Genomic DNA, 24,495 nt, shown 5'->3' on the forward strand with positions numbered 1-24,495 from the left:
TTGTTCGATAAGTGTAGTGGGTTCTTTAACATGCTTGAGGAGTGGCTCTCCTTTAACACAGGACCCTCCATTCATCCGAAAGGATGTCCCTGGTCAAAGTTAGGAACTCATTTACACCTGAGTCAAGTGAGGAAATTAGTGTAAATGCATTTCCCAAACCGGGCTGATTGGACTTCCCTCTCTGGCTGACTGGACCTTCTCTTGCTAGCATATACGATTTTCGCGCCCGGTGTAGATCTGCTTGGAGATTACAACATCAGAGCCTTTCAGGGATTCGAAATCAGTGCCTCCAGGTTCTGAGTCAACAACCCTAACCACAAGGCCTCCACACCACCCCCTGCTCTAACAACAGTAAGATTCTTCACATGAAGTTTTCCGGCACCATCCTCCTGAATAACCCAAGGACAAAGTAGCCAGACTGTGGGAAGATGTCACACCTAACCCTTGAACAATGCCAAAGTGACCTACAAAGGTGTGAGTGATTACTTAGAGGTGTGGTTCAGAGATAGATAAGACAGTCCGGAACAGGTGTTACCTGCTAACCACCTGGTCTGAGGTGAGTGACACAGCTCAGGGATTCTCATGCACACGGATAACAACATGTATTTCATTTATGTCAACAACGAGAAATTTCACACTAATTTCAATGCGAAATGTACCAGAACTTGAGAATATTTTTTGTGTCCAAGCATTCCACTGCCTAAATCCGTGTACGGATATCTGACAGTAGCGCAATCGGCGCACACAAAGCACGTTCAAAATGATTCTATGGAATCTTTATGTGATAATTATAACCCAAAATATCATCTGGTCCAGAACACCTGTATCAACGTTATAACGGCCCAGGTATGACATAATATTACATGTACCCGGTAGTAATGTCTTATGACTTGCTCTATAACTATATATCAAGACTTCTTTATTGAGAAGTTCGGGTTTATGAATATGTTTAATTTTGATTGATCTAGGCGTAGTCATACGTGAATGTTCTGATGTTTTATTGCATTATTTATAATTATAGAAATTCTGAGTGTATAAGTTAGATGTGAATGTTAAACTGATGTACGTTAGATGGTACCCAATATTAGCAATGCTGCCTGGCTTGACCACTGTGTTGCATTGTGTTGTTGCAATTTCAATAAAATCAAACAAATTGAAGGTATGTCTGTGTCCAAACTGTTTTATTGTAATGTTTTATATTGTTTTGTTCCACATTAACATTGCATTTCATAATGCTTTAAAAACATTGTGCAGTATTTTCACACAATTATCCTATGGTTCTTTCTGTTTCTTATTTCATTTTCGTTCAATGAATGAGTTTTCCAAGACTTTTATAAGTAAAAAATATGGGAAAAGCAGAACAATGTGACAATACATCCTGAAGGTTTCCTTTTCTGACTCTTCAATTTACCAACATCCTTTCTTCATTTCATCTTTCATTTTTCCTTTTCCAAAAATCAAGCAACAAAATAAGTGAAATGTAAAAGTAAGATGGTACCAAAATGACACTACCCAAGCCTTGTATCAAGAACAATATCACACTATCTTGTCCTAATCCTCGAGCATTCTTCACATGTCATCTTAGAGATGACTTCCTTCCTGTATCCAGATGATACATATCTCAGCTGAGAGGATCTGTCGTGTATCATGAGCAGGGGTGTCCCCAGGGCATGTCTCATGAACCTGCTCCTGGATCGGCTCTTGCCAAATTTGGTTCAACTTATAAGTTATGAATAGTAAAATATCTGTAAATCTTAGTAATAGGTCCATGGCTGTCTCCAGGACTCGTACTTCCATCTTCCGGAAATTTGTTTGTTGGGACTTGGGACGGACATCTATTTCACCTCTTCTATCCCAAAAATCAGAACTTCATGACATATGAAACTGATGAAAATGTATTGTTGTAAGCTTAAAATGACAGACAATGAAAATTAACAACACGGGCTCCCAAAAAAATGGGTGGGATGGATAAAAAGCCTAAACTTATATCCCCACATTAACAAGCAATAGCAACTTTTTGCACGTTAGCATCACGTTACATGTGTACGTTAGGACAATTATATCACTTGCAAGCACATTGTACATTGTACATAAAAAAGTAACCCCTTTCTTCTTCTTTTGTCATCCTAAAATTGAGGTGAAACATGATGCTTTTTCAAGTACTAACTTAAATCACTGAGCCCTTGCTTAAATAGAACAATGCAGCTTCGCTATGGCTCGCCTTTCAAAGATTTGACTAAAACTGACCGCCAACATCTGGTAAGTGTTGTCTTTGAGAGTCATGGAATTGAAAGACAATGTATTCTAGCAATGTGCTGGTGGTTATCACATTCAATCATTGACTTTCAGAAAATGTGCTTTTCTTCTTTTTGTGTTCCGCAAGACCTCAGACAGCAGAAGAAAAACAAATGCATAGTTTTGTAACGACGTTCAGGCACTTCCACTATTCCATCAGGAGTTCTCTGAACTCCAACACTAATGGCAAAGGTAAGTGTGCAGCTTGAGGGTAAGGCCTGACATTGCAGCCTGGTCGGGACCGGTGATTGGCCTGAATACGGGGCGACATGCTGGGACCTGGAGGCCTTGGCTCCCGTCACCTGATATACATCATACAATAACCCGGTTATGGCATATCAATGTGATGTCCCCCAGCAAACTCTTCTCAGGGATTGAATTAATGAGACATGTAATTCTATCAAGTAATATCCTGGGCTCATCCCACTAAAAAGGTGCACAAAAGTACCCATTGTGCTCAGAGTCTACCACTTCCAGGCACAACTAGAAGACTCTACTGTCTATATACTCAAAGGTTTTCCAAATTTGCTAAATGTTCCATCTCACGACAAATTACATTGAGTTACTCCTTTTAGTGAACTTCACTAGTGGAAGACTACCATCCTAAACATAGATTAGATGTTGATTATCTAGGTAACCTGTATCAAAACCTTAATACCTTATATAATAGTAAATCTTAGGATTTAAGTTTAAAAGCTTCAACCAACAATAACAGCAGATCTTGGACAACACACTGTCAGATTGTAGTTGGCTGTAGCATGTCCCTGTGACGTAATCCTGCTGCTTCACCATATCAAATTCCGTGGATCCGTGGGCGGGGGTTAGATCCCAGGTTTCGCCCCAGCTGGGAGAAGGCAGTGCGTTTATCATAATTGCATCAGCCTCAGGCGTCAAACCACGTAAAAGAACCCAACACACTTATCTACTTGAAGAATGACGTATGGCACTTCTAGCTACAAGGAAAGGTATCATGCTTTGCCTCAATTGAGGATGAGAAAAGAAGCAGAGGGGCCGGTGCATCCCTTATCTCCAAGCAAACACATCGGACATGCTCGCCTTTCCTACATCTTTCTCTAGTGGTCCCCATTTTCTTCACCTCCCTCTGGAGCTCATCAGATACATCTGCTCTGAGCTTGGAACATTCCAACCATATCGCCTACAACATAGAAACTTTCAGACTGCAGCAACAGTAAAGTTATGACATGGCCACACTACCAACAATCACGGTTTCAATTACACTTGGCCGAAAGTCCCAACTGCCAGTGTCCCTCTAAGCCTTTTATTAATTGGATAATCCCAGGCCATACGTCGCTGTGCTCCCTCCTCTGGAGGAATCATAATTGAGGTGACTACTTTATGGCGCCACGTCGGACCCCCCTGCCTGCTACCTACCGACCACACGCATGTAACCTTCACCCTTGGCTCTACCAGGGGTTAGGATTCTTCCAAAGAGTCAACTACCCCTTCTAGACTTGGAAAGCAATCAATGAAGGCTTCCTATCTGGGCAAATATGCTTCTGTTATTACAGCATTTCCCAATACATGCAATAGGAGAGACAGGAGGAGTACAATGTAAGGCATTAAGTGAGTAATGATTCTTCCTTTTGGCCACAGACAGTGCAATATGAAAGAAAAAAAATGGAAATTACAATTTGGGGCAAGCCCTTGGGGAGAAGAAGTAGTGACCATCTTAAGTCATTGGTCTGTAATGTTAGGTGCCCACCAAACAAAGGGTTCTATCTGGGTTACACAGGCCAATTAAGGTCAGGAATGCATCAAACTTTCTGCAGGATCTGTAAGTTGTTATCGACATACACCCACACTATAAACAAGGGAGGTTATTCTGGGCTTGTCTGATGCCCCCTCTTGGCCTACAAAGTTGGATGCACACACGTCACAACTGAAGTTATTCCGGTGGGCTAATGTAACCCCCCATTTTGGCCTAGAAATATCACTTCATCTTTCTGGACAGTGTGGAAGGATGGGTACCATTCCTTGTGAACTTGGGCCAATGTTGGTTTGAATGTGTGGGAAAGGACAGCATAGTCCTGACACCTGCTGCGAGGGATGAAAGTCTTGGGTCCTGTTCCCATTCCTTCGTTCACATGATATTCCCTCCTCCACTGATGTCTTCATTACTCTGGGCATACTGAATCCAAAGAGGTACTTAAATCATTCAGGTAAAGTTAGTCTCTTTCCAGAACAAAGAAAACCAGGCTTGAAATTTATCTCAAGGACTGGCTCTAATAAAAGGGAAAACAGAGATACGTAACTCCCCCTCCCCACAATTGCTTGGAATATAGTTTATCTTCTATAACAACAAATCTCTGCCTTTCAGTAGAAAGAATACCAGCATAATTTTTCCACACACTCATGTCATTGCCACGACAGCCAGAGGCACTCTTGGAGACACATAAATATTATCATGAATGCGAAGGTACAGAAATACATGATGCACACAGCGAAGCCTTGCAAATTCTAAAGGACACACACTTTCCGACTTGTTTGCTTGTTTTATTGGTATCAGTTTCCACCTGTCACAACTGGCTTCAAGCGGCCGACAAACACAGGGCAGCTCACGAGTCAACATGACGCACCAATAATTTGATCCTCGAAACATTTCACTTGTCAAGGGCTGAAATTAAGGGAATAATTGAGGTGACAGCTAATGGCAAGGCGGCTCCACTCTGGCTGCCACGGCGCTCGGGGTCTTAACCACGAACACGGGGTCCGAATAACGGTCACGGGACGATCCATCCAGGATACGAGAGGGGCACTCTGCTCTTTGTCGTGACGATGATACTTTTGTCTCGACAACGTTAGCAGCTATCAGTAAATCCAGGCATGGTTGGAAGATGGTAACTTTCAGAGAGGGTTCTGCCGAGGTATCTTTCAGGTATGCGTGACATACTTCTTTCTGATATCGTTCGTTAGACCGTACCTCCCTGGAACGACGGTGGTCGTGCCCGGACATGAGGTGATGTTACCATTGCTGAAGGCAGGGTTGTCCATCAATCAGTTTATCTATCCGGACGACCAGAAATGGAAGGTGCCTTCAGGGTGGCCGGCCCCACCACTCCTGACACTCTGCCCCCGAGACCGACAACAATTTATCACCGCATTGTAGCGCCGGCCCTGACATCTATAGATGAAATGATCTTTGCCATATTGCATGGCTTCTGCTGTATTCAATGTTGAAAAAAAGTTGTAAGGGCTTTCATGTTTTACTTTTTGAAGGAAAAATCCATGCCAACTGTGAAAATCAAACACCCCATCATGAAAACGCTTACTGTACAGTTATATAGTTAGTTCAAATTTTCCAAAGTGGATATGGATAATGGATATGTTTGTCACAATTGTTTCAATTCTCTATGTGCTCTGGGTATATATACTTGGGAATAATGGAAACCCTGAGACCTCATGTGTTGGCAGATCAGTTTTTTCCTAAATTTGAACTTTCAGGCAACTCTTGAATGCCTTTGGGTTAACTAAACAGTCATGTTCAAGATGTCCACCAAGGTGTGGCATTGGAACATGGTAATTTATGCAAACTATTATGTCACTCATATCCAATTACTTGGTGCTCAGCCACTGTGCAATCCCACTACTTTCAAGGGTGACAAACTGACACCCTGATCTTTACTTTCAGTCAGACTTTGACAAGGAAAAATATTTTGTCTGAGATTAAGTGTGTGGACCTGCCTTATGTTCCAAGTCTTAAGTTAAGGAGTCTTAAGATAAAAGCAAAGATCATCTGTGCGTCTTTGTGTTTAATTTCTTACAAAATAGATTTACTTTATGAAATTTTCCTGCATTTGATGGGTAATAAGGAGACTTGGAGATAAACTTGGACAAGCATGAAGATGAATTTGAGTGGGTATCTCAAAAAAGACAGTGGAAAGAAATGAAGAAAGACTGAATGCAGCCAGAGGTTGTTTCCACAACTACCTGAGCTGCAGAATACAGTGGATCATCATCATCTCACTGAAGTGCGAATGCCCGGTGCAATATGCTGCAAACCGGCGCAATTTGTCACCTGAAATTGAAGTTTTTTAATGTTCGAAAATGTGATACAGTGCGAATTTGTTTGTTTTCACTGCCACTTTCTGATGTGGGCTTCATACGCAAATTTGACAAGGGAAAATTGACACAAATTTGGGGCAAATTCCTAGCCCATACTACATTGCTACAAGTCTGTTGAACTAACAATCAAGAGAAATATGTCTCTCTTTAATGTGGTTAACTTTGAAAGTCATCAGCTGGATTTCTGAAAGAGATAACTTTGCTTCCTTTACTTCTCTGCAGAGCAAGCCCTTTCCCAAAACTGCAACTTGTTGCAAAAAGTCTCAAACAGGAGTTCCTTGTCACCATTCTCCAGTGATAAAGTAACAACTCTACTCTGCAAGGCATTGCTAAAGTAACTAGAAAGGCAACATTTGCGAGCAAATACAGCATGTTTAGCCATACTCCTCGCCATGCAAAAAATGGACTCTCCCAAAATAACAATGGACCATTCTAAAATACTTGCACTAAAAAAATGAATCACCCAGTCCAAAATTGAGTCTTCCAGTAGCACCTCAACACAATATGGACCAGTCCACAACCATATCCACTTATTGATTAACAAATACACTTCTGCTAACAAATGGACTTTTTCATAATCATTCCAGCTCAAAATTGAAAGAAATAATTAAAGAATCCTCCCCTTGCAAGAATGGGATATTCCGTGCCATTTCCATGTAAACCAGTCGAAAAATATCCGCTGAAAATTACACTCTTGCGCATAATCAACCCAGTTCAAAATTGAATTAAAAAAGATCAACCCCAGGGAAGAATGAAGTTTTCCATAGTATACATATGAAGATTTGACAGGAGAAGAAGGAAATGACCAAAAACAACATATTTGAGTCAATTCCAAGTCACCGAGAGGGTTTTGATATAATATTTGTAATATGTTTGAACTATTTTGATTAAAAGAATGTCTAAGTCACAATAGTTCTAAAGTGTTCAAACAATTAGAATTGAAACTTATAACATGTTTGAACTTATTTCACATACGTTGGAAACATTTCGAACGTAACTACACAAAAATCTCTTTATTTAGAACAGTTTCAAACCATCTATCCAAATGTTTCAATGTTCGAACAATTTGTAACAAAAGATTTTCACAATTGCCACCATAAACGAAGGTGCTAAGTCCTCCTGTGTGTTTCTGCCTATTTTCGGTGGCCGCGCTAGACCACCAGCGGATTTGTTTTGACGGAGCGTCACCCGCGCGCGACGATGTACACTGTTCGGCACCGCTAATATCCGGCATTTTCCCACTCCAAAACACTCCACAAGACCGACGTTTTTAGTGTTTTGCCTCGTGTTCAACAAGATTCGATTTGCATTACTAACGGGACGAAAATGTTATGATAGAAAAAAAATTCACCCCGTCCCGGCGTCCGTCCCAAAAACATGAACGACATGAAAATATATTTTCTTACAGATTCAATCACGAAAATCAACAGCATGGGATTACAAATTTTCGCAACGGCCGACCATTTATCATGGTTGAACTTCCTTCCAATGCGTGCGATAGATAAACATTCCCGGCACATAATAGTCACTAGTACCAGACTAACGCAAGCTAATGATGATAATAGGGAGAAAGTATGTCAGTGAAGTTTGTCCACCAGAGGGTACATTCATTTAACGTTACAAGCTAGCGCAAACGGGCGAATCATTTACCTTACCGGGGACTGACTCTGCTGGCCTAATCATTCCTTTTTTGCCGAATTCTACGATCCATACGCCCGTACGTAGGACATGTAGGAAGGCCTGGTGGACGCTACACATCACGGGAGACGCGTGTTGGTCCGAGACAGACAGCGGCGTGCTTTCGATCGCGTAGCGGCGACGCACCGCTGCGACAACGTGCGGGACCAAAACGCCTGTACCCACGGTGAGACCGTGTGTTTTGCGCGGCATGCCCCGAATCCGTCTACCATTGCTGAATGTAGCCCGATTCATAGAGGTCTATTTTGTAAGCATTATTTCATGTACCCCTCAGCGTGAGAATTCCTTGTGCAACACTTCGCTACATTATACATGTAATTAGATTAACCCAATTGACCAATCAAGTGGTCGCAAGGCTCACAGGCATGCAAGGCCAGGTGCAAGGCACTTGGGGTCAATGACCTTTAGGTCATATGTAGTATTGAAAGTGACAGAAGTGGCAACTATTGTCAAGAAAGCCCAAAATAAATCGTTTTGAATATATGTATGCCAAAAATGGGAATGTAGTCCTTTAAATATTTGTTCAAGCCACATATACAGCAAATTTCAGGTCATTCGGTTGAAATACCAGGGCGCAGGAGGCCAAGATATGCTAAAAATAGCCTAAAAACCTCAATAAAATCACTTTCAAGGTCAATATCAAAAAAAGGAAAAGAACGTACATTGGTTTTTGCCTACATTACCTCTGTACCAAATTTCAGGTCATTTGGTCAAAAAATGACAGAGATGAATCGATTTGAAGATTTGACAGGAGAAGAAACATGAGTAAAAACAATATGTTGAGCCATACTAGGTATGGCTAAACATAACTAAGTTGTCAAATGGGGTCTATGGAGTCTTATGTCCACAATTAGCAGCTATCTTCACCCGTTGAGAAAGTTACAACTCTACTCCACAAGGCATTGATTGCTAAACTGATGAACTTTGCAACTGAGTTGTCAAATGGCCTTGGTTTGGTGTGGTGGGAACACCATAATTTCCCCACCTATGGAGCCTGATGTGCACCAGGAGCTGTCAGCCACCTACTAACCTTGGACATACAATATACATCAGCCACTTAAAAGTGCAGGCTATAACTGACTGATCATTATTATCTTGACAGTTGGAACAGGTTCCATCAAAATTGGCACAAAATCTCTCTCCCATTCAGTCTCATCAAAATTACTTGAAGCCTTGTCAAGTCAACTGATAAATATGATTTCCGTAGGAGAGATAAGTGGTAAACTAGCTCCCCTCTCTGCACACGGGCAGAAGAAGCTGCTGCTCCACTCCGCAGCCCGCCGCAGTATCGTACTAATGAGTCTGAAAGTGGATGGCTCCCCGATCTCTGCCCAATCGCGCTGGACTGCCCATTCCTACCCTTAACAAGGCCTTTATCGTGAGATTTACTCCCAGATAGTTCCATAAATGTGTGCATTAGTGTCAGGGGCTGGCACCTGAGGTGATATGTTTGGAGCTGGCCTGCTCCTGAAATGACTCCCCGAGCTCCCATGCACCCCCATTCCACCCCCTGCTATCGCATCCACTCAATTCCGACAGTTACTTCACTTACAGCGGCGGATCATTATATGATTAAGCCGTATACATGTTTGCCATTAACCTGTCCACTTGCGCCTCAACCCCACCGCACAGGTGATATATCTGCAATATCTACCTGCCAAAATTGAACGAGAATGACACTCTTGGGCCAGAGACAACATCGCGGCACGCTCTATCTTCATCTTCCCCAAACTCTGCCCCATTCTGACATTTACCAAACAGCTCTCTCCACTTTACCTTAAATATTTCATACCTGAGGACGGTTTAGCCGCTTTGTCCGTTTAATCTGGAGTCTGGCGATAGAGCAGAATCAGGGAGGATTGGTCCGACTAGACTTTCTGGGGTTCTTTTCCTTATGATACATTCATCACTGTCTGTAGACTCCCCGGCCTGCTGATTACAAGTTGTGGTGTTGTCACCTGTCTCCAGTCTAAGCGTGGTGATGGAACGTACACCTTCATGCCCACCGGCAGGCAAACCTAACGTGTCTGTCTGAGGGAGGCGTCCCCAGGCACTTCTTAACAAATTTTTCTCATCTTCATCATTGTTCGCTGAGGTGTCACGCAGGAACACATACATTGCATGTGGCCCTACCTCCAATTGTGATGGTATAATGCAAGTCTGTATAACGCAAACTCCAGCTGTCCAGGGGTTTCTGTCCCCGAGCGGTTACAGAACGGCCAGCGGTTACAGGAGGCTTGATTGAAATCAGGCTAGTATAATACAAGAAACAAATACAGTAATAATTTATTGTTGAAATTTTCGCAGCGATTTTACAAATTTGTGTATGTTCACGATTTTAGTGGTATTACCTCGTCATCGCAAACTTAAAACCACCACGAAAATACTTGTTCTATCTTCTGCTCTTTTCAACAGTACTAATGAACTAAAAACCATCTCAAACGCTACATTTTCTCCCTATCACGAAATCAAATCACTGTGAACTTAACAGTACTGATTCTAGACAACAATGCATAGAAATTACATTGCCTTTTTTCACTCCTTGTAAGGGCAGTTACTTTTTCACCTTCTAAGACATTTTGCTAACATTAGGTACTACTGTCAGTAAGTCAGACTAAGACAAGACTGCAACAAAAACTACAGCACAAAATGTGCAGAAAAACCGAAAATACAGAAACCAAGGAGGTTTAAATAGGAAGGAGAGAGTTTAAAATTACTGCCTTTTGTCCTCGGTGGGCCGCAAGCGTCAAAACTGTAATTGACATAAACGTGTCAATTGCCCTGATTTCAATGGGCCAGTGCGGCACGCCAGCGATCGGTTCCATTGTTTAGTTGCAAATTGGCGCGCCCCGGGGATTAGCAGTTTTAGTGGAGAGACAGTCGTAAGTTCAATTCTAGCTATTTTGAGGAATTAATCTTTTTAGAAATCAGTGAGAGGATCGGGAAAAAGTACTAGTAGATAGCGGAGAAGACGATCGGAGGAAATTCAAGCGCTGCAACCAACGTTACAGCCTGTGGCCATTTTTATTTCAACAGCCTTGAAACAAGGTTAATCTTTGTAACAACATCTACCCTACAAACTACATGGTCAAATAAAGCGCTGAACTAATACGTCTGCTAAATTCTGCATGTAATATGTCAGTGTTTTTGTACAGATTCTGTGACAAAGATCCTAGGTATAAGGGCATATATCTCGTTTCTTTTCGGCAGCTGTGAGAACAATATTCGATACATTCTACCAAGTACCATGATTCTACCGATTCTACACACATATATCAGTACCTCATCGATCCTCCTTCGCCAGCAGAGAGGCACAAAACACAGTTGAAGCCGAGAATTGTAGGCCCGATGCCAAAAAAATGGCCCCGATGCCGATTGTGAAAGTTTGACAAATTGAAATTTCACATCGTCAACCATCTAAAATATATATCGGCATATCCAGAATAAATCACATAACTTCTACAAAACGACAACATTTGAGGGTATGTTTCTGTTCTAAAATGTTCGCTTCGAGCCTTGCAACACACAAAAAATGCTGTAACTCGCCCATTTTTCGTCGCACAACAGAGTTTCACGTATCAAAAAGGGGAGGGAGCAGTTGAACAGACTTCCATCAGATTATATACAAAACAAGGAACAAAAACAGGCTTCAAAGTACACTTAACAGTATTTCAATGTCCAAAAACTTCCATCCACTGGACAGCTAAACATTTCTAGTTGCCGTTTTTGGAAAAAGCCGGGGTTCGACTCCTGCATTCTAACGCGCTAGACGTGTTTGAACGTAAACAAACCCTGATCTTACCCCCTGCAGCTGGGAATCACTGGTCTAGTAGGGGAAAATCCCCTCCCAAATGATGCAATTCTATACCACAACAAAGGTCAAAGGTCACAATTTCTTTCTGGATTTGAAAATTAAACACATGTCTGGTCCCCCTGCCTGAAAACTGGCCAAAATTGACCTAAGATTTCACCAGGAAAAAATTCTCAAAAATAATAACAAGAAAAAAAACGTGGACCTTCAAACTGGGCTTTGTGCGCAGGTCCATTAACCGGTCCCTCCCCTTACAGGTAGCAGAACAAGGGGGTAGACAGAAAACTACCCCCCTGGCTGATACACTCTAGGGGTATGATCATTTAGCCGAGAGATGAAGTTCATTGATTGCTCCCTTGGGAATTGAGGGCCAGGCCCATACCCTGTTACTGAGCCCTATGGTTAAGCAATGGGACAGTAGTACCAATGTCACATGACTTTTTTTCCAAATTTCACAGTGGTTTCTCTCTTTACAACTGTAATTCAGTACTCACCATAGCCTCTCCTCCTACTTGGATGTGAAATTTGAACTTTCCAATAGAAAGTTGCCTTGTTCTTACAACTTTTATACCCGACGCCTTGTAATGACAAACCAAAGGAAAGCCACAAAATGTACACAAAATGCTCAAAAGAAAGAGTTTACATGTTCCTATACACTCCAAATCCATTGTCTTTCAAATAGAGCATTGTCTGATACCACATGCAGGGTATACCTGGCAATAACCCATTTTTTTGTGTAGACTCTAAAAGGGCTTTTCTTTGTGCTTGGGGGGGGGGGGGGGGGGGGGGGGAGGCCCTAGGCATGGCATTTTGATTGACAGTTCATGACTGATAAATAATGTTATGGTTTGAACCTGGGTGAATCACTCAGTGCATCATTTCCAATAAATCTATACCTTTATTGCAGTCATCTAGCCTCTCCCAGCCATTTCTGACAGCTTTCAAGATGCATACATACACTGTCCAATAGGTAAATACTCTATACTGTTGTGATATCACACTTTTGCTCAAAATCAGACAAAACATGGCACCCACATTCCCCAAATTTGGTGATCATTAACCAAAATGTACTTCTTAATAATATTGGAACAGGATTTTGCCAAAGTCAAACCAGCTATGAGGTTGGGAGAGGGTCAATGTATTATACTACATTCTAGTACAGGGGAGGGAGCAGTTGAACAGACTTCCATCAGATTATATACAAAACAAGGAACAAAAACAGGCTTCAAAGTACACTTAACAGTATTTCAATGTCCAAAAACTTCCATCCACTGGACAGCTAAACATTTCTAGTTGCCGTTTTTGGAAAAAGCCGGGGTTCGACTCCTGCATTCTAACGCGCTAGACGTGTTTGAACGTAAACAAACCCTGATCTTACCCCCTGCAGCTGGGAATCACTGGTCTAGTAGGGGAAAATCCCCTCCCAAATGATGCAATTCTATACCACAACAAAGGTCAAAGGTCACAATTTCTTTCTGGATTTGAAAATTAAACACATGACTGGTCCCCCTGCCTGAAAACTGGCCAAAATTGACCTAAGATTTCACCAGGAAAAAATTCTCAAAAATAATAACAAGAAAAAAAACGTGGACCTTCAAACTGGGCTTTGTGCGCAGGTCCATCAACCGGTCCCTCCCCTTACAGGTAGCAGAACAAGGGGGTAGACAGAAAACTACCCCCCTGGCTGATACACTCTAGGGGTATGATCATTTAGCCGAGAGATGAAGTTCATTGATTGCTCCCTTGGGAATTGAGGGCCAGGCCCATACCCTGTTACTGAGCCCTATGGTTAAGCAATGGGACAGTAGTACCAATGTCACATGACTTTTTTTCCAAATTTCACAGTGGTTTCTCTCTTTACAACTGTAATTCAGTACTCACCATAGCCTCTCCTCCTACTTGGATGTGAAATTTGAACTTTCCAATAGAAAGTTGCCTTGTTCTTACAACTTTTATACCCGACGCCTTGTAATGACAAACCAAAGGAAAGCCACAAAATGTACACAAAATGCTCAAAAGAAAGAGTTTACATGTTCCTATACACTCCAAATCCATTGTCTTTCAAATAGAGCATTGTCTGATACCACATGCAGGGTATACCTGGCAATAACCCATTTTTTTGGGTTCCTGTAGACTCTAAAAGGGCTTTTCTTTGTGCTTGGGGGGGGGGGGGGGGAGGCCCTAGGCATGGCATTTTGATTGACAGTTCATGACTGATAAATAATGTTATGGTTTGAACCTGGGTGAATCACTCAGTGCATCATTTCCAATAAATCTATACCTTTATTGCAGTCATCTAGCCTCTCCCAGCCATTTCTGACAGCTTTCAAGATGCATACATACACTGTCCAATAGGTAAATACTCTATACTGTTGTGATATCACACTTTTGCTCAAAATCAGACAAAACATGGCACCCACATTCCCCAAATTTGGTGATCATTAACCAAAATGTACTTCTTAATAATATTGGAACAGGATTTTGCCAAAGTCAAACCAGCTATGAGGTTGGGAGAGGGTCAATGTATTATACTACATTCTAGTACAGGGGAGGGAGCAGTTGAACAGACTTCCATCAGATTATATACAAAACAAGGAACAAAAACAGGCTTCAAAGTACACTTAACAGTATTTCAATGTCCAAAAACTTCCATCCACTGGACAGCTAAACATTTCTAGTTGCCGTTTTTGGAAAAAGCCGGGGTTCGACTCCTGCATTCTAACGCGCTAGACGTGTTTGAACATAAACAAAACCTGATCTTACCCCCTGCAGCTGGGAATCACTGGTCTAGTAGGGGAAAATCCCCTCCCAAATGATGCAATTCTATACCACAACAAAGGTCAAAGGTCACAATTTCTTTCTGGATTTGAAAATTAAACACATGTCTGGTCCCCCTGCCTGAAAACTGGCCAAAATTGACCTAAGATTTCACCAGGAAAAAATTCTCAAAAATAATAACAAGAAAAAAAACGTGGACCTTCAAACTGGGCTTTGTGCGCAGGTCCATTAACCGGTCCCTCCCCAAAACATTCGCCAGTTCAACCGGCCGCCATTGCTGGCTACTGCGCAGCTCTAGTACGCACCCCAAATAAGGCAATCCTCGGAAACTGCAGGCATGTCCGCCTCAGCTCGGCGATTTTCGCCAGCCGTGACGTCATTTTAGGCTCATTTGCATCGGAACTGGCGGGAAAATTAGCGGATCAGGGCGACACCAAAGCGGCGCCGCCGGGGCTGCCGGACAATGCGACTCAGCGGGATTTATTGGGGCAGGACAAAAGGCAGCGGTGGGTGTTAATAGGCGAACTCTCTCCTTCCTATTTAAACCTCCTTGCAGAAACAGAGTACAATGTTCACATCTCATCATGACCAATATGCTCACTGACGTGTCATGCAAGAACTTAATATTCTTTTGTATGGCATTGCTTTCAATTGTGCCAGCAGAATGCAAGAAATTTAAACAAACAGTGATTGTGGACAACAATGTATACAAATCACGTTGCTTTGTCCACTCCTAACAAGGTTAAAGCAATCATAGGTATGAAATCTGGGAAAGAATACTTTGAAAGAAAACCAGTTAGAACGCAATCCAGAAACAATCCGACAGGATACCAATTCAATCAGGGTCAATGACACAGGAAGTTTTCCTCCTGACATTGTGTTATCTGTCGTTAGAAGCTTTTTCACCTGTTCCGACATCGTTCCTATTTCACTATGACCAACAATATACAGGGAAATCTAAACAGTATTTCAACCTCCAAACCAATGGTACCCTGTAAGCAAGGCCGTTTACTAGCTCGCTTTTTCGAGGGAACTTGATTTGTTCTCAAAATGTTATACCCCTCCTGAGAGCCCGGGAAAGACACCTGCCCATATTTCACTGCGAACTGCTGCCCTCTGCCCTTGTATTTGTCTTCATTCCGCGCTGATAGCCACACACGGCCTTTTTGTTTATGGCACATGATATTTTACTGTCACTTATCCGTGTGGAGTACCACGGCACGACTGCAGGTAAAGGCACCGCCCTGCCGAGCCATGCGTTTTAGTCAAATCCTTTCCCTGCACCAATACATCATCGTGCATTTCCTCCAACAACCAAGCAGCGGAAACTGTCCGCTGTAAAGATTTTGTCACAATCGCGCTGTCATCAACGTCTTCTGTAGGATCCTCAGTTCTACGTCCATGCCAGGTTGTAAAATCCACAAGTAAAACTTTTCCATTAACGATTTGACAAGTTTGGGCCAAGTCAGTTCTACTGCTTTCATCAGGATGGCAACTTTGGCATCTGCAGGTGATGGCAGCCAAAAGCATGTGATGGCAGCCAAAAGCACATCTGTCTTCCCGATATACATCTCAGAAATTTGTTTGAAAACATCTTCAGAGCATTAGAAATGGCCCTGAAGTACTTTGTAGAAACACATTGTTGAATTTCAATGTCCAATAGGTCTTACATTATGATACAAGATATAAGGACAGTGTACAATGAACAGTGTCAAAAAAGGACAGACAGCAACTGCTGAAAATTACAACTTGCAGGAAGAGTTTAATCTGAATGGTGTACAAAGGGAAATGAAAACAAACCAAGACATACAACTGTTGTGCTAAGACTAAGGGTACATAAGATTAGGTCTCATAAGTCCATTGAGCAGGCTGAAAAATGCAATTAATATCACAAGCACAACTTTTCTAGCTACACGTGTACAGTCAAACCTGGCCGAGCAACCACCTGGCACAGGCAACCACCTGCCGTCAGAGGACACATTGAAACAGTCCTGTCCATTTTTACATAGTTAAGACCCTCTCCCAAGCAACCAACTGTCCATTAGGCAACTGTCTTCCCCAACCAGCAACCACTTGTACATGTACTACCAAAATTTCTGTAACAAGTGGTACTACTACTGTACTGCCACTTCAATCAAAGTTATCTGCAAAACCATATCATTGCTTATACATATCCAAAAACATACAGACTGAGTCCTTTTTCTCTGCAATTTTTCCTTTCCATGAAAAAGTACTGATCATATTCATACCTATTGTTTACTTTTAATTCATTGACCTTGTGGTTAAAAAGGTATGGCAAGACACAATGCTACTGTCTAAAAGTTCCCTGGGGCCATAATCCCTGTAATCCAGCAGATTAGAAAAGGTTTATCTCAATAAAGAGGTCCCCTTTTCAACCTCTTTGATCATGTATTTCTGCTGCACCTGCTACAATACCATTAGTACCTTGCTTGGTTTCCTTGATGTGCTAAATCTGCTACAATACTTTTAACACTCATGACATAAGCAACATGTTACTTACACTGTAGTAACAAGCACACAGATTCTTACAAATTGTATGTAAGTTAATGCATGTATGTTTATGTATATGCTGGTTTATGTGTCAATAATGCAGCTTTCTATGACCGAAAAACTGTGATACTGCGTACATGTACCCAGGCTTATGAAGAAATTCACCTCATAATTATTCAATCACATACAACCTTGTAGAGAATGCAAGCCCAAAACTACAACCCTCACAGAATTACTCCCTTATTTCTTAACATGTAAAATCTATCAGCTGATCTTTGAAAACATCATTTGAAATAAGAGTACTAGATGAGAAACAAAACTACTTAATATATTCTTGTATCCTCACCAAGGCTGCATGTCGACAGCATTGAATTTTTTTCCATCCCACTCATTGTTTGTTGTTAATTTTTTTGGTCAAATCTGTAAAATACATTTTTATCAATCTCATGCGATGATGTTCAGATTTTTGGGACGGACAGGGTGAAATTTTTGTCCGTTGAAACAAACAAGAGGGAAAGAGGGACGGGTCCTGGAGACAGGCCTGATCCTCACTCCACATTAAGTAACTGCAAAAGATTTTCTTCTTATTTTTCATTTATCTAATTCATATTCATCTGCCCCAATTTTATTTAATCAGAGCGGTGCTTGGCAGGCTTGATGAAGGATCGCTCCAGTGTAGAAAATCTGATGGGAGAGAAATCCGACAAAGGACGGGGACTTAGCCAACCTCTAGTGTTGTCCTCCGCCGAATCCCACCTGAATCCCAGCTCTCCCCATCACCTTTGTAGTGCGGGATTGGACACAAACACATCATCCAGCGGAGGATATCTCCCCGGTAATCACACTTTTGAAGTCTTTTTGAAGGTGTGCGCAACAGACAGCCAACACGCAAAAACATCATCCCACAGGAGCTCATATCAAAGGTTAAGGGGTATGAAAAGATATGGTGGAGATAGGTCAGTGAAATATGGTGGATCCCACTATGGCTTCTTCTGGCGTATGCTAAGCTTCGCCAGGCCTAACTTCCCACGCTGACCAAACGGAAGATAACGGTAGCCCACCGTACTTTATAGACACAACTTCAGTTTCGATTGGTCATTTTGAATGTACCGAGTTTATGGCAGAATTTCCGAATGAGAAAAAGCAAAAATTTCTTAAGTAAGATGTCCAATCTTCATTGACACAACAAAAGTGTGATGACTTTTGTATGGTCTTCTTCAACTATACAACCAAACAAATGGAAACGAATGAATTGAGTCAAGTATGTACATGATGTAAAATTGTCTACAAAAAAATATGCGCAAGACACATTGGCTGGGTAAAAAAAACAAGTCTCAGTTCATGTGTCATTGAAATGCAATAGTTAGTTGAAATAGACTTTAATATCAAAAATGTAGCTTAGTTACACCACCACTTTGAAACTGAAGCCTCACAAATGTTACCGTCAAAATGTTTGATTATCATAAAGAAAAGTAGAGACTACCACAAGGCTGTCTCCAGCGTCACATTTTCCCCCAGCTTAGACATTGTTTGGGAGCCCAATGTTATCAATTTTCGCTACTCAATCTGTCATTTTAAGGCCACACCAATTTAATTTCTTGGTTAACAAATTTTTTTTTAATTTTAGCAAAAAACAAATCATGAAAACAGAAGGCTGGGGTGAAAACTTGCACCTGACCCTGTTCACTCCCTGAAATTGTGTGCACCAAAGTACAAACTTTCCTCTGAGATTCTGTTTTCCTGTTGATTTTCCAATCTAGCATTTTTTTAAAAATTCCGTTAACCAAGAAATTAAAATGGTGCGGCCTAAGGTTACGAAAATACATTTTCATCAGTTTCACGTCATGAAGTTAAGATTCTTATTCTTTTCGATGGATATCCGTCCGAATAATCATATTTCTGTCCCAGGACAGAGGGACAGGTCCTAGAGACAGCCCTAGGCCTGGACCACCAGCTAACTGTCATGTTTAGACAACACCAGGTACTGGTATCTACAAGACTTTAATCATTCCTTCTACCTGTTGAATGTCTTTAAAGTATCCTCTGAATGATTCAGCCCAGTTCTCTTTCAGATCGTATAAAGTTATGATTGCTTGTAACACGACTTCGATTAAGATTATAGTTAGCTAGTTGTATTAAGTAGTCTACATTTTTGTGACTGAACATTGATATGATCACTTTTTTCATGAAGAGCAACCAACTAGACACAGAGCAGATGCACTTTAGGAGACAACTAGTGTGCGTGTAACTATCATCCTCAGAAGATGCGTCACATAGCAACTGCCAGTAAAGACTAGCACAGGTGGCAGCATTAAGAAGATTTCTCTCATGATGTCGTCACGGATGAATCAGAATCTTCCGTTCATCCCGTTATCCGATAACCTTTGTGGCACTTAAGGAAAGTTTCATCACTTCCAGTTTGGGCAGTGTCTAATATTTAGACGGTTGTTTTGTCCGTTTCCACGGTGACAAATGGAGATGAATGAAGAAAATGTCGCTGAGACAGTGATCAGGGCTGTAAGATTTTTGCTGAGTTGAACAAAATCAAAATGTTACTGAAGCCATTTTAAACAATTCTTGGCGTGTGGCGTCAAATAACAGAGTGGCTATGCTAGCAGACACGAGATCGAGAGGTCAGGGTTTCGATTCCTGGCATTCCTGGCTAGACGTTGTAGCTTTGGGAAAGGCACTTTACATGACTGTCCTCACTCCACCTGGTGTAAAAATGACTTCAGTTGGGGTGGTAAAAGGCAGTGGAAGGAGAGGGATGGGCTCTGTCTTCCAATACCATGCCCCGGATAGCAAGCTGGTCAAGGTGGTTTGACCAGAACCCAGCGATCCAGGGTTCGAATCCTCTCACACCACCGATGCTGTGCCCTTGAGAAAGGCACTTTACATGACATGACTCCCAGGTGTAAAAAATGTGTTACGCCGTCCTTGTCTGTTCAAAAACAAAATAAGAAAATAAAAAAATGCTCACCTCAGTCGGGAGACCCAGTGCTGGGAGGGAACACCATGACGTGGTCTATAGAGTGGGGTGGGGAGGACCGTGCGTCAAACGTGGCCGGGGTGCGAGGGGCGCTGCCTCCCGACCCAGAACTACTGCTGAGGACGTCCTCCTGTTGGAGCACCTCGCGGCGACCAGAGTTCGAACCTGTGCAGAACAACATTGTCAAGTTTCATAGCACGAACATGAATGCTCACCTGTGTTCGTAACAAGGCTGTCTCCAGCTTTAAATTTCTGTCCAATTTCATTGTTAAATCTGCCATTTTAAGTTACGAAAATACAGGTTCATTACTTTCATGCCATGAGGTTCATAGTTTTTGGATAGACGGGGTGAAATTTTTGTCCGTCCCAACACTTGGGCAATTTTCTGGGACGGAGGGACGGGTCGTGGAGACAGACTTGGTGAACAACATTATGAATGAAGGACTGAACTTTAAAAGACCAACACTGAAATGAATTGGGTGAAGTGCTGGATAACTTATGTCACTCCCCATCTCTGTTCAAGGGTCCATTCAGTGAACAAGGTTGATGAAGTTCAGACGAAAATGTGGGGTTGATTCTCAATCAATTTGATCAAGTGTATTGTCACATTACATACAATAATTGTTTTCGCATAATCACGAATCTGCCTAGAACCTGTAGTGCCAGTGAGATGTTTGTGTTTAACCTGACTGATACCTTGGATGCCAGATGGCATAAACAGCGCTATTCTTTTGTTTATCGTCTTTTCCACTCATCTAACACCATTGTTCAGTCTATACTTAGCCGGGTTCATTCTATCACAACACATACTTCCCCAACCTCAGGAAACATCTGATATATATATATATTGATCTTTGTTTGTTTTAAATGTAGTCAAGTGAAGTCAAAGCCTTTATTCTTCTTTGAAATGTACTTAATAGATAATGTCGCTGTGTATAATATTGTTTATATATGGGCCAGTGAGTGCCTGAAACAAATAAATAATAAATTAAAAATTAAAAATTACTGTGTTTGTATCCTAAAGTTCAGTCCTTTGTTCATAATATGTAGTTTCAGTTGTAAAGGTGCTGCAGCTCCCTCTACTTGGAAATTATGATATAGCAGTCATATTTTGAATATCATAACTTACTCAATAATCATTCCTCAACAAGCTTACATGTGGTGATCACCTTAGCTCATACTCTAAGTAGTTTTTTGCTGTTGGGGCTAGGCATTCCATTCCATTTGTTATTGTTTTGAATTATTCTGAGTTGTTTGATTTATTACTCCTATGTTTGATTATTCCTGCTTTATGTTATATGATTGCGAATTGATTACTCATTAAGCTTATGTTAAGTTTTCTGTTTGTATCCTGATTTCTTATGATTTATCATGTTATGAAAGGGCTCCCTTGGAAATCAGTTACAATGTTAACTGAAGGGACCACCCTAAAGATTGATAAATAGATAAATAAATTTCAAAGCATGGTATCATTACAGTAATTTTGTTTTACTTCATGACAGTATCCTCTTCTATGCAAATTAACATGCCTCCAAGTCCTGAAACATATCAGGGCCAAATTCCTTGAACTTTCTAAATGAAATAGCTTTAGTAGTTAATATACAATTCCACCTGCCTATTGTGATATGGACTTTAGGAAATGGTCACAATAGGCAGGTGGGCACTATAAACATAAAAGGATTCTTATTGCTTACGTCAATGGGAAAATAAGGTGCCACCAAAAAGACTGGACATATTGAGCTGGTCACAAATACAGGTATCCATATCTAGACCACCTGACCAAATCACACTTCTAGCAGCCCTCTAATGGTCAGGCTTCTAGAAGCTCAAAGCTCTAAGAGAATTTAACAATGTTGAAACTGATTCACAGTGGTAAAGGAGACATCAGCTCATGTACCTGTCCTGTGGATAGACGGTCTCTCCTTTGTTGGAGATTCTATCATGGCGTCAGCGATGGACTCCCTGAGCCTGTCCTCCAGCACCTCTGCACCCCTCATGGGCCCCGACTCCGGCCAGCTACCACAGATCTCCACAACTCTGGTACCTCGGTCAAAACTTCCTGCAACACAGACGGACACGTGAGACCTCAGTAATATCATCCAATTAGAGGGGTTAACCATCTATTATATGGCCTCCTTTGGTCAATATTGATAAATCCTAACAAGGAAAACGAACATAGATCTCCACCACTCTGGTACTTTGGTCGAAACTTCCTGCAACACAGACGGACACGTGAGACCTCTGTGATATTATCCAATTAGAGGGGTTATCCATTTATTATATGGCCTCCTTTGGTCAATATTGAAGGAATAGGAACTAAGATCTCCATCACTCTGGTACCTCGGTCAAAACTTCCCGCAGCACAGACGGACACGTTAGACCTCTGTGATATCATCCAATTAGAGGGGTTATCCATTTATATATGAACTCCCTTGGTCAATATTGAAGGAAAACGAACAAAGATCTCCACCACTCTGGTACCTCGGTCAAAACTTCCTGCAACACAGACGGACATGTGAGACCTCTGTGATATCATCCAATTAGAGGGGTTAACTATCTATTATATGGCCTCCTTTGGTCAATATTGATAAATCCTAACAAGGAAAACGAACATAGATCTCCATCACTCTGGTACCTCGGTCAAAACTTCCCGCAGCACAGACGGACACGTGAGACCTCTGTGATATTATCCAATTAGAGGGGTTATCCATTTATATATGAACTCCCTTGGTCAATATTGAAGGAAAACGAACAAAGATCTCCACCACTCTGGTACCTCGGTCAAAACTTCCTGCAACACAGAACGGACATGTGAGACCTCTGTGATATCATCCAAGTAGTGGGGTTTTGTTTGAAGTGAAAGAAATCGCGGCCACCCACCCCCGACCAAACCTCTGCTTGGATAATAGGTAGTTGCAATCAAGTTATTTCTGAATCATTGAGTTAATGATCCCAGCCATGCATTTTTATCTAATAGTATTAGTAACTACTCACACGAAAAAAATCTTTGATTAAAAAGTTCAAATACATTTCAGGAGTTTTGTAGCAGCTAACAGATTGTTTCAATAAGCTTGGAACTGAATCATCATTGTGCAGTATTTCTGGAAAAGTCACTGTAAACATGGTTAAACTAATTAAGTCTAACAAAATGTGTACTATATACCTGGTCCAGAATCTATGAGAAGAGGCATGGATGCAGTGTTGGAGCTGGGTGAGTGTCCTAGCGGCTCAAACCCTGGAGCTGTGTGGGACGTCCTACCAGACTGGGGGGTGGGCACTGGCTGGGACCGCACAGGCTGAACTCTGCACACAACAACAACAACAACAAGAAAAATATAACATCCAGTTAAATACATGATATACATGTAGAACAACAGTTTTAGTTACTATATACTGTAGCTGCATTTATGTTTGCAGGGATTCAATTTCACAGGGATTCTATTCAAACCACTCCTTGCCTAAGACTCTGCAGGTCCAGTTCCTCAGCCAGGACGTCCACGGTATTAGCATCCGGACTCTGGCCCAGCAGGGCCGAGGAGTTGGACGACAAGACGGCCGTGTTCGTCTGGAATGTCTTGAAGGAGAACTGTGGACCCATCCACAACCTGCGATGGGGGCCAGCATGGGTCACCATCTCAACCTAAAGTAGATTAAAAACACATTATTCATACCAACATAAAAATGGAGGTATTGTTTTTGGCCTGTCAATGTGTCTGTCTGTGTGTTTCTGGCTTTTGCAGTCACCATAACTCAAGAACCTCTGGAGGATTGCGATGATATTTGGTATATGGGTAGGTCTTGGGAAGATGAAGGTCACTGTTGATTTTGGGCCCCTGGTATGTGACCTTGGTACTGCAGCAGAACTTCCATTTTTTGTACTTTTTGTCTTGGACGTGCTATGGTCTTGATGTTTTGGTGCCGTGTTGACATTCACCTTGTAGTGAGTAGTGGCACAAAGGTCAGCAAGTTTCCTTGCTGTTTCAGTTGCAGGGTATATTTTTTACAGAGAGGGATTGCTTAGCCCTTCTCCTTTAACGTGCTTGAAGCACCTCCTCAAACACGGGACCCTATATCCCTTTCGAAAGATGGGTGCAGCACCAACTGAGATGTCCTGCCCCAGGATTTGAATTGGGGTCTCTCAAGGGGAATGACCAGCAACCCCTCCCTGTAAAAATACACCTGTGCTACTGAAACAGCAAGGAAACTTGCTGACCTTATGTGCCACTAGGCACGGTAAAAGGCGAACAAAAAACAAAAATTATCAATACAAGTTAGAAGAAATAAATACGAAACATATTCATATATAAGTAAATATAAAGGAACAAGGAAA

At 41.7% G+C, this 24,495-nt stretch overlaps 1 protein-coding gene across 5 annotated transcripts in view; it reads right to left on the reverse strand.

Annotated features, from left to right (window-relative positions):
• The window catches only part of LOC136440224 (BCAS3 microtubule associated cell migration factor-like), a 201,827-nt gene that overhangs the window by 117,568 nt on the left and 59,764 nt on the right, over window positions 1-24,495 (reverse strand). For all 5 annotated transcript variants that reach the window (XM_066436129.1, XM_066436138.1, XM_066436120.1 and 2 more), the window contains 4 exons: window positions 23,624-23,805; window positions 23,329-23,468; window positions 22,063-22,224; window positions 20,157-20,330 (listed from right to left, as the gene is read on the reverse strand). In XM_066436129.1, coding sequence (XP_066292226.1) covers window positions 20,158-20,330; window positions 22,063-22,224; window positions 23,329-23,468; window positions 23,624-23,805 — 657 coding nt within the window. In that variant the 3' untranslated portion in view covers window position 20,157. The remainder of the gene's footprint in view (window positions 1-20,156; window positions 20,331-22,062; window positions 22,225-23,328; window positions 23,469-23,623; window positions 23,806-24,495) is intronic.

The sequence above is a fragment of the Branchiostoma lanceolatum genome, chromosome 1 (assembly GCF_035083965.1).
Source record: "Branchiostoma lanceolatum isolate klBraLanc5 chromosome 1, klBraLanc5.hap2, whole genome shotgun sequence".
Taxonomy (NCBI): domain Eukaryota; kingdom Metazoa; phylum Chordata; class Leptocardii; order Amphioxiformes; family Branchiostomatidae; genus Branchiostoma; species Branchiostoma lanceolatum.